We start from the raw sequence: 10,774 nt of genomic DNA on the forward strand, positions 1-10,774 counted from the left end.
TAGCTGTGCAGTGGAACCCTCATTTACAGCCCCCCCCCCCCCCCTCCCCCTTCTTTAAGATCCTGTTTTTTTGGATTTTTTGTTTATCTCTGTAAATTTACTCCCCCTGTTTCAGACGTAGCTGATTTTCTCAGAATTTTACAAGTTCCACTGTAGTATTTCCCTCTGCAGCATTATTGTCAGTCAAAAGGGATACACAATCTGGCACAAAGAACAGCTGACATGAACAATAAAGTCTGGGGAAGGGTACTGAAAGTATCTTGATTAATGCGTTGAATTGACAGGTCTAGTAAACCTTGTGCAGAACAAATATGTATTGAAGAGTGCTCGTTGACATGTTGCAGCAAGCCAAGCCATAATTATACCCTGTTGAAGTAATATAAATCATGGGTGTGGGTTATATTAATTCACATCTTTTATATGATTGAAATGCAGAATTCTAAGACTTGTTTCTGAAAATGTGTACATTTGCATTTAAGATCTTAGTTTATTGATAATAATTGACTTTTGGTCAAGTTGTAACCACGAGTTTTGTAGCAAAGGTGCAATGATAAAAATAGACAGAAGATAATCAGATAATAAGACACTGGGCTGCAAATTGCTTTCAATTGTCATTGTATTTATCTGTAAAATCATCATGATTTCCATGGCATGTATAATTTTGCAGTGGAACCCCCCTTTTAAGACCCCAAATTTAAAACTCCCTCCTTTTTGACTCACATGCGAAGCAAAAGTGAGTCTATGTACTCACCCGAGTCGTCCGTCCGTCCGTCCGGCCGGCCGGCCGGAAAACTTTAACGTTGGATATTTCTTGGACACTATTCAGTCTATCAGTACCAAATTTGGCAAGATGGTGTATGATGACAAGGCCCCAAAAAACATACATAGCATCTTGACCTTGCTTCAAGGTCAAGGTCGCAGGGGCCATAAATGTTGTCTAAAAAAACAGCTATTTTTCCCATTTTTCCCATTTTCTCTGAAGTTTTTGAGATTGAATACCTCACCTATATATGATATATAGGGCAAAGTAAGCCCCATCTTTTGATACCAGTTTGGTTTACCTTGCTTCAAGGTCAAGGTCACAGGAGCTCTTCAAAGTTGGATTGTATACATATTTTGAAGTGACCTTGACCCTTAACTATGGAAGATAACTGTTTCAAACTTAAAAATTAGGTGGGGCACATGTTATGCTTTCATCATGAGACACATTTGGTCACATATGATCAAGGTCAAGGTCACTTTGACCCTTATGAAATGTGACCAAAATAAGGTAGTGAACCACTAAAAGTGACCATATCTCGTGGTAGAAAGAGCCAATAAGCACCATTGTACTTCCTATGTCTTGAATTAACAGCTTTGTGTTGCATGACCTTGGATGACCTTGACCTTGGGTCAAGGTCACATGTATTTTGGTAGGAAAAATGTGTAAAGCAGTTCTTAGTGTATGATGTCATTGCTAAGTTTAGTTATTTGACCTTGACTCTGAAGGTCAAGGTCATGTAAAGGTCAAGGTCAAGCATGTGAGTCGTATGGGCTTTGCCCTTCTTGTTAAAACCTTGTTTTCTCACATTTTCTGTTCATAACGTCTGTAAAATTACCCCCATTTTAAGACTCATTCCTTTTTAAGACTTGATTTTCTCAGATTGTTTGAGGTCTTAAAAGGGGGGTGCCACTGTCGTTATAATGCATCTTCAGAAATTGAAGACACATGCTGCAGTTTTGTTATAACCATGAAGAAGAAAAATACTGTTTACAGTACTGTCTTATCCTCTAACTACATCTTTTTAAAGACTCCATAACTTTTAATCACTCAACAATTCCTCTCTGTATGGCTGCAGTTCAAGTAAACCAGAAATGGTAAACCATTGCCACACTCAAGGAATTGGTTCCTGGCAACTTATGTTGGGTGCGCAGCCTGAGAGAGACACGACAGAGATAGTTGCTCAAGATAAAAGATAAGCTTGACTTACACCAAAATTATGAACATTTAAACTCACCTTTTTGTCTGAAATATGTTATGCCATTATTGCCACACATTGCAAGAATGTTTGATGTCCGGGTGCTTGGTCCCTGAAAATGTCAGAAAATTGTTATAGTAATTATAGCAACATCTAAAACCACTAAGTGTAAACCAAAGGCTGGCCAATTACATAGTTCTACAGCAACATCAGTTCTGAACATGAAGCTTTGAACATGCACAGCGACACTGAAAATGGCAGTCAAGAAAGAAAGGATGAATGAAATTCTGCCACATTTAGTGTTTGCTTCAATGAACACTGAGGAAGAATGTGTTCTTCATTAAAAGTAACCCTTTCACAAAGCTTTACCAATAAACTTCAATCATAGTTCTTACTGGACAGAAAAACTCATACCACTGACAATATAAAATGTCAGTTATAAATAACATGTTCTGTTGCACAACCTCCAAAGACTGCAAAGAAACAACTGCTCATAAAGCATTAAAATATCAGTATCACGTGTGCTGACTGACCCTACTTTTTTCCATCTCAAATTTTTTTTTTAGGGGGATTACTCACAGACTGGCTACTCTGTCAGTCTCTGTCTCATATGTATACAGTGCACCACAGGAGCTTGTATTCAACCGCCGGTCGATCATTATTTACTTCTGCATGCTTACCCTTACTACGATGATCGACCGGCGTTTTGATACAAGCTCCTGTGCAGTGCACAGACACACACGCACCGTAGTTGCAAACACACACACTGACACTGTGTCCGTGTTCAAACAAAAACAGGAAAACTGGACACATTCGGCCGCTTGATTGATCCTTCATTCGCACTACACACCAGCAGACACACATACAACACGGCAGCAAAATGTGTCCAGGTCTTTCCAAAGTATACACGACAACACTCGCTTTATTTAATACTTACAACTCGAGTAGCAGGATAGAGCTACGTCGCGGCGCACACTGAACGGTAAAACACTCAGTTGAATCCAGCTTTCCGTCTACTTGCTGATGATAACTTTGCATTTTGTGCGCCGAGCATGTCTTTCTCGTGATTCTGTGTCGTTCGGAGTCTGACACGTGACGGCTTATCCCCTCAAGATTGAGCAATCTTGGGAGCACACGCAAACACCCAACTCATTCACTCAACACACACCCAAGAAAGATTACAAGTGGAGATAGACGTCACTATGTATAAACAACTAAAGGAACCACATGTAACTTATAAGCTTTATATAAAATACACAAATTTATACACATAAAATCCACACAATTAACGCGTACGCCATACAAATACTACAACATTGACAACACATGAATTGACATGAAATTATTCTGGAATCCAGTCCTGAGCACCCCCCCTGGTTCTATAGTATGTTCGTATCCGGCGCTCAATAATGTTGCATCACCCAATCACACGAACACAGACACATACTTTAACAGCGACAGGGTACTTAGCTTTTCAGGGATACACAATGCCCACCAAGGCCTCCTTGTCCTTCCCTCCTCAGAATGCCGCAGCTGTTCTGATTCTGATCCACTAGAAAGATCCCCGACTGCCTAAGCTCGTCGTTCCCAGCTCCATCCTTCAGAGCTGTTCCCCAGATTCCTAGACATGTAGAGCTGACCAAACCCCTTCCTCTTGCCGTCTTCTGGTGGTCCCGCGTACAATCTGTGTGGAACCTTCTTGTCGGAGTGACCCACGTCGCCCTTCATGCGTCACCGTGAACCGCAGTCACCTTTCGACAGCGTTCCCACTGTCCAGTCTTCACGCCTTCACGTAATCATACGTCCCTCCTCCGTTCTCTCCGGCCAACTGCATATAATAAAACAGCAAGTTAATACTGAACAACACCATCCCTAGCTACCTGGCGTGTATCGATGGTTGTGTTAGTGCTCATCGGTAATGCAACCTCTTAGCGCATAATACCGATGGACATCAAGATCGAATATTACACCAGGCAACCATATATGGAAAAGGATAATTATTTAATGCATTAGCTATAAAACGGGGCTTTACAATATATATTTATAGTTCGCTTCAACCTATAAACTTATTGTCTTTATCATGACCATATACGCCATGTGATATGTTACAAATAACTGGACAACGTACACTAAATGTTAGATTGTGGTATCCAACTTTACATTACATTACATGATCACGATTTCATGTAGCAACACTCATATCCCTGCACAGGTATGATTTATCCCCGCATATTATTACACACTATTATATGAAAATATAACACAACATGATCAATACTATAAGTATACTAAAGTTGTCGGGATGTCAGCCGCCATCTTGGATAATATGTGATTTTTCCATGTGAACGAATATTTAATAGTTATATGCAAATAATTACACACATATTATTCCACTGTACGTTCACTATATATCACTTCCAGACTGAGACATGCGTTAATATATATATCCCGAGGCACTCTATACGAATATGTTGTAATGGACCGGTCGATGTCATCCTTATCTTTTCCGTGCACATTCCCACGGATATAACATGTCTCACATTCACCGTGTCCTACAATATTACAACTATACCAACGTAAGCACAAACAAAACAAACATTAGACAACGACATCTACCCAGCCACAGCAATACGAAAACAATAGTTCACCCGCCAAGTCAATAACACAAGCTCAACTTACAACCGCCGGTTGATGCGAGTACTCGCGCCCGCCAATACGTCTGCGACCGTACCGTTGTCTCTCACGGGTAGTACTAACCCAAAACCGGGCCTATTTCGTTGACGGGGTGCCAACGTGTATTCGTACACCGCTGACCTAGAACTATATTAATTCCTTTACTTGCTAAATAGCCTATATAGATACGCTATAATATAATTTATGCATTACATTATATTACCTTACTAAATGAGATGTACATTATTTAGACTGCACTACTGTGCCCTTCACATATGAACAAACTTTTGTTTTCTGCAGCTTGACCTAGTTTGTTCACCGCGCGTTACCGGGTGACTATAGCCCGTTCCACGATTCGGACACAACCTTGCAAACATATGCGATGTTACAGGCATAACGCACCTCAAACCAACCCGCATACATTCCACAATAATGTTTGGACTCCAATAATCTGTGCGGCAAATAGCACTAATGTACAAAATCCTGTATTTTTTTACATCATTAAAAATATCCTGGCTTTTTCTACATCTCAAAAACTCGGGTTGTGACAGAGTCAGTCAGCTGCTTTCTGAACCACATGGAGTCGATTTCTTACTGAAACTTGCGGGCTTGTCCCACTGAGCGGCTATCCCATCCGCCATTGTTTTTAGTTGTCATGCTAACGGCACGCGCTCGCGACGAAAACCAGTCTATGGCAGCCAATTTTAATCTTCAAATGGTGGAGAGCAGACGTCAAAAAACTCATTTTGATTTAATTATTTAGCATACTTGTGGTGCTTTATTGAGCAAACCGGGCCAGGTGCGTCTTATTTAAGGTTCACTAGATTCCCCAAAATCTTCAAATCGGCCGAATTCGACAAAAAACTCTCCAAAATGGCTGCCCGGACACTATATCTTTAAATATATTAATTTTCCTTTACGCGACTTTTTTTTTCCAGTGCGGGCCAGGGAGAATGCGGCCACAGACAACACAGCTACCATGCCTACAGTGCAGACATTGGAAGGACAAGCTGCAGTCAACACTCACAGTGATACCTGGGTGAAACAAGAGATACAGACACCAGAAAAACAGACTGCAGTCAACTCTCACAGCAATACCTGTCTGGAACAAGAGATACAGACACCAGAAACACAAGGTACAGAGTGCCATGTTTGGTTCACAAAGGCTGATCACTTGAAGCACCAAATGGTAATAAACTCAGTGAAGAAAAAAAAAATGTGTTCAGTATGTGGTTCTAGTTTTAATTGGTCTTATAACATGAAACGACATATGTTAACCCATACAGGAGAGAAAAAACATGCATGCACAGAGTGTGATGCTAGGTTTATAGAGTCTTGTACTTTGAAGCGACACATGCTGACTCATACAGGAGAGAAAAAACATGCATGTAAAGAGTGTGATGCTAGGTTTGCACAGTCTGGTACTTTGAAGGAACACATGTTTACTCATACAGGAGAGAAAAAACATGCATGTACAGTGTGTAATTCTAGATTTGCACAGTCTTCCACGTTGAAGCAACATATGTTAACACATACAGGAGAGAAAAAACATTCATGTACAGTGTGTGATGCTAGGTTTGGACTGTCTTGGACTTTAAAGCAACATATGGTGACACATACAGGAGAGAGAAAACATGCATGCACAGTATGTGATGCTAGGTTCACAAAGTCTTATCATTTGAAGCGACACATGTTGACTCATACAGGAGAGAAAAAACATGCATGTAAAGAGTGTGATGCTAGGTTTGCACAGACTGGTACTTTGAAGGAACACATGTTGACTCATACAGGAGAGAAAAAACATGCATGTAAAGATTGTGATGCTAGGTTTGCACAGTCTGGTACTTTGAAGGAACACATGTTGACTCATACAGGAGAGAAAAAACATGCATGTAAAGAGTGTGATGCTAGGTTTGCACAGTCTGGTACTTTGAAGGAACACATGTTGACTCATACAGGAGAGAAAAAACATGCATGTACAGTGTGTAATTCTAGATTTGCACAGTCTTCAATGTTGAAGCAACATATGTTAACACATCCAGGAGAGAAAAAACATTCATGTACTGAGTGTGATGCTAGGTTTGCACTGTCTCGTGCTTTAAAGCAACATATGGTAACACATACAGGAGAGAAAAAATATGCATGTAAAGAGTGTGATGCTAGGTTTGGCCAGTCTAGTCATTTGAAGCGACACATGTTGACTCATACAGGAGAGAAAAAACATGCATGTAAAGAGTGTGATGCTAGGTTTGCACAGTCTTTTACTTTGAAGGAACACATGTTTACTCATACAGGTGAGAAAAGGCATGCATGTATAGTGTGTAATTCTAGATTTACGCAGTCTTCCTCGTTGAAGCAACATATGTTAATACACACAGGAGAGAAAAAACATTCATGTACTGAGTGTGGTGCTAGGTTTGCATTGTCTCGTTCTTTAAAGCAACATATGGTGACACATACAGGAGATTAAAGGCATGCATGTTCAGAGTGTGATGCAAGGTTCACACAGTCTAGCAGTTTGAGGGGTCAAATGTTGATACATACAGGAGTAAACAAAACCCATTAAAACATGCATGTACACAGTGTGATGCTAGATTCGCACAGTCTAGTACTTCGGAACAACACGTGATGACTCATACAGGAGAGAAAAGCTAGGTTCTTGCAGTCCATTGATCTGAAACGACATATGTTGACACATTCAGGAGAGAACAAACATTCATGAGTAACAAGGGGAAGGATAACTCAGACATCAACATAGAGTGTGCTTGGTTTATGTACGTACACATCCATATTATCTAAGCCAGTATAAAACGACTTCAGAAACTGTACAAAATCAAAGCATAAAAATCAACAGAAAAGTATTTCCAGGTCTGTCATTAAGTCAGTGAACACACAAATAATTGCAGAAACATCAATATGTGGTGAATTGCAATCATCCAAAAAAGGAATAGTCATAACTATGTTCAGAGCGATCACAAAGAATGAAAACACATCATGCACATCTATGACGCAAATCCAACTTTTTCGTAACTTATGACTTATGACGTCAACTTTGGGAAGTAATTCATACAACAAGATGGCGACTAAATATTGATAATAACGAACATTTTATTTTTTCCCTGCCAACGGTGTTCTTAGTTATTACTATAACGAAACCGGGTATAACGAATATTGGTTATGACAAACATTTTATTTTTTCCCTGTCAGTGGTGTTCTTAGTTATCACTAAAAACAAACCGGTTATAACGAAAATGCAAAGCAGAAACAAAGGTATAACTTTTGCAACTTGAATTTGTTTGTTCTGTTATAGAGTCACGCTGCAGCTAATTTTCCTTATTCAAATGTATCGTTGCTGATCTGTGTTGACCATTTCATTTTGCGTTCATTTATGGGAAGATTATTATTTAACGACACTATTATTTTAATCCAACTGGATTGCTAGTGTCGCGATAGTTAAGCATTTGTAAACACTGTCAAGTTGTACAAATTATTGTTGTGCTTCAGTTTTAGTTTGAAAAAAGAATCCATTTTTCCATAAATATGTAGTTCCAAAAGACAAGGATAATTAAATTCATTACAAATGAATTTATTTGATTTGTTTTCACCAGTTTCTATTTGTAAATTGCTTGATAGTTTAAGTAAACATCTAAGTGTTGTTTTTTTGTCTATTTTCTTTTCCGCCTGCAAAACAAAGCCATTATTTTGTACATCAATTTTTAGACACCAGGTCTTTTGTTGTTGTTTTTGTTGTTTTTATTTCATTGTTGCATTCTTGGGTACAAGGTTATGGCCTAATAAACAGATTTGTTGAAGAACAGAATTCGATGTGTGTGTGTGTGTGTGTGTGTGTGTGTGTGTGTGTGTGTGTGTGTAATTCTCAACTTGAATCTCCAGCTTTCCCTAGGCCTGTTGCATGCCCCATACCCCCCCCCCCCTCTCTCTCTCTCTCTCTCTCTCTCTCTCTCTCTCTCTCTCTCTCTCTCTTTCGCCATCTCTCTCTGTCTCTCTCTGTCTCTGTCTCTCTCTCACACACTCTCTCCGTGTATCTCTCTCTCTCTCTCTCTCTCCGAGTCTCTCTCTCTCTCTCTCTCTCTCTCTCTCTCTCTCTCTCTCTCTCTCTCTCTCTCTCTCATGTACGATTATGTATGTACCTCATTGAATGTTTTAATGATATGACAAAAAGATTACTTATGCAACAGAAAACAATACTTATTTGCCAACATTTTACCATTTTTACGTTGAAAATGCGAAGAAACCTGTTATAACAAATTTTTTCCTCTTGTCTTCGTTATAACCGATCTAATCAGTTGTAACCGGAGCCCTAGAGAGGGTCCGTATCCTCATTAATTGTTCTCAGGGGGAGGCTGAAGATTGCCGAGGAGAGCAACCTTTACTCTAGCCCTATGTAATGTAGCTGCACAATCAGTCTAGTCTATGCCTCGCGTTGTGTTCAATACATGTGCCTACAATACTAGCCGACCTCGGTATTCAGAGGAAACCCTGTGTGTTTCTTAGTGATCTAGACTGTGTGTTACATAAATATTGTGATATGTGTTTTGGATGTTAGAGTTTGCCACGTACAGTACAGTTTTAACAACACATGTTTACAGGACAACAGTCAAGGAGAGGCAGAAGTTACAATACATGACACGAAAGCAAGCTCACACACTTACGTTCGTTCACCGACACACGCATGTTCACGCTCACCTCTCGTACGTACAGTGATGTTCACCATAACTCATAGGAAACAGTTACAAGGTTTTATTTTACACTATATTACATGAAAAGCAAGTAACAAACCCATCAAACAAAGCACCAAACAATCCTTCAATCAGTCTTACCTAGCGTTTACCCTAACTCCGATTAATAACTAACACCTACGGCTCCTTTCTTATGTATGCCTATCTCGTTCCTGCTGGCTCTGTTTCACACACAAGACAGACACGGCAACAACACGTAGACTCAACACTGAAAGACGGAACGAACATGCAAACGTTCAGCATTTAAATGCAACGCTGAGAGACAACGATCAAGCAAAACACACAGCATTTATTCAACGCTGAGAGACAACGATCAAGCAAAACACACAGCATTTGTTCAACGCTGAGAGACAACAAACAAGCAAAACACACAGCATTTGTTCAACGCTGAGAGACAACGATCAAGCAAAACACACAGCATTTGTTCAACGCTGAGAAACAACGATCAAGCAAAACACACAGCATTTGTTCAACGCTGAGACAACGATCAAGCAAAACACACAGCATTTGTTCAACGCTGAGAGACAACAAACAAGCAAAACACACAGCATTTGTTCAACGCTGAGAGACAACGATCAAGCAAAACACACAGCATTTGTTCAACGCTGAGAAACAACGATCAAGCAAAACACACAGCATTTGTTCAACGCTGAGAGACAACGATCAAGCAAAACACACAGCATTTGTTCAACGCTGAGAGACAACAAACAGGCAAAACACACAGCATTTGTTCAACGCTGAGAGACAACAAACAAGCAAAACACACAGCATTTGTTCAACGCTGAGAGACAACAAACAAGCAAGACACACAGCATTTGTTCAACGCTGAGAGACAACAAACAAGCAAAACACACAGCATTTGTTCAACGCTGAGAGACAAAACGAACTACGAAACAGAGACATAGTACACACTTGTGCAGCGTGTAAGAAAGAGAGAGAAAAAGACGAGGGAAAGAGAGCAAGCACTTATTCAGCGCTGACTGACGAGACTCGCAGAGCCGGCCTCTTTTATAGTCTCTCAAAGACTCGGTACTAATCTTCTGTGATAGCTGTGGGCTGGCTGTAAGGGAGGGGATGGGGGTATCTACAGGAAAGGTGGGGGTGACTAGAAGGAAGGTGGGGTCACTGAATACCTGCAACTCTGAGCTAGTAGGGCTCTCCCGCTACACAGTTATAACGAAAATCGATTATAACGAATCAAAAACGTTTCCCCCTGAGATTCGTTATAAACAGTTTCGACTGTATAACTATAAGTGGTCGTCTATGAATTTGTTAATGATTGTACAGTATGTTATTTATTACGAGAAAACTTTTTATATGTAAAATGTTAAATGTTAATGTCTAATGTAAAGCGCCATGAGACTGCCATTTGGTGGTGAACAG

General features: G+C 40.0%; 1 protein-coding gene across 1 annotated transcript; it reads left to right on the top strand.

Moving 5' to 3' along the window:
* The first annotated feature begins 2,076 nt into the window (after positions 1 to 2,076).
* Positions 2,077 to 8,451, top strand: LOC138976759 (oocyte zinc finger protein XlCOF6-like). Its single transcript, XM_070349649.1, has one exon. The coding sequence runs from the start codon at positions 5,611 to 5,613 to the stop codon at positions 7,099 to 7,101; it is 1,491 nt and encodes a 496-aa protein (XP_070205750.1). The 5' UTR covers positions 2,077 to 5,610; the 3' UTR covers positions 7,102 to 8,451.
* The last annotated feature ends 2,323 nt before the right edge of the window (positions 8,452 to 10,774 follow it).

The sequence above is a fragment of the Littorina saxatilis genome, linkage group LG9, assembly GCF_037325665.1.
Source record: "Littorina saxatilis isolate snail1 linkage group LG9, US_GU_Lsax_2.0, whole genome shotgun sequence".
NCBI classification, from domain to species: domain Eukaryota; kingdom Metazoa; phylum Mollusca; class Gastropoda; order Littorinimorpha; family Littorinidae; genus Littorina; species Littorina saxatilis.

Excerpts from the sequence above, each read along its gene's own strand:
- LOC138976759 (XM_070349649.1), top strand. The coding sequence starts at position 5,611 with ATGCCTACAGTGCAGACATTGGAAGGACAAGCTGCAGTCAACACTCAC.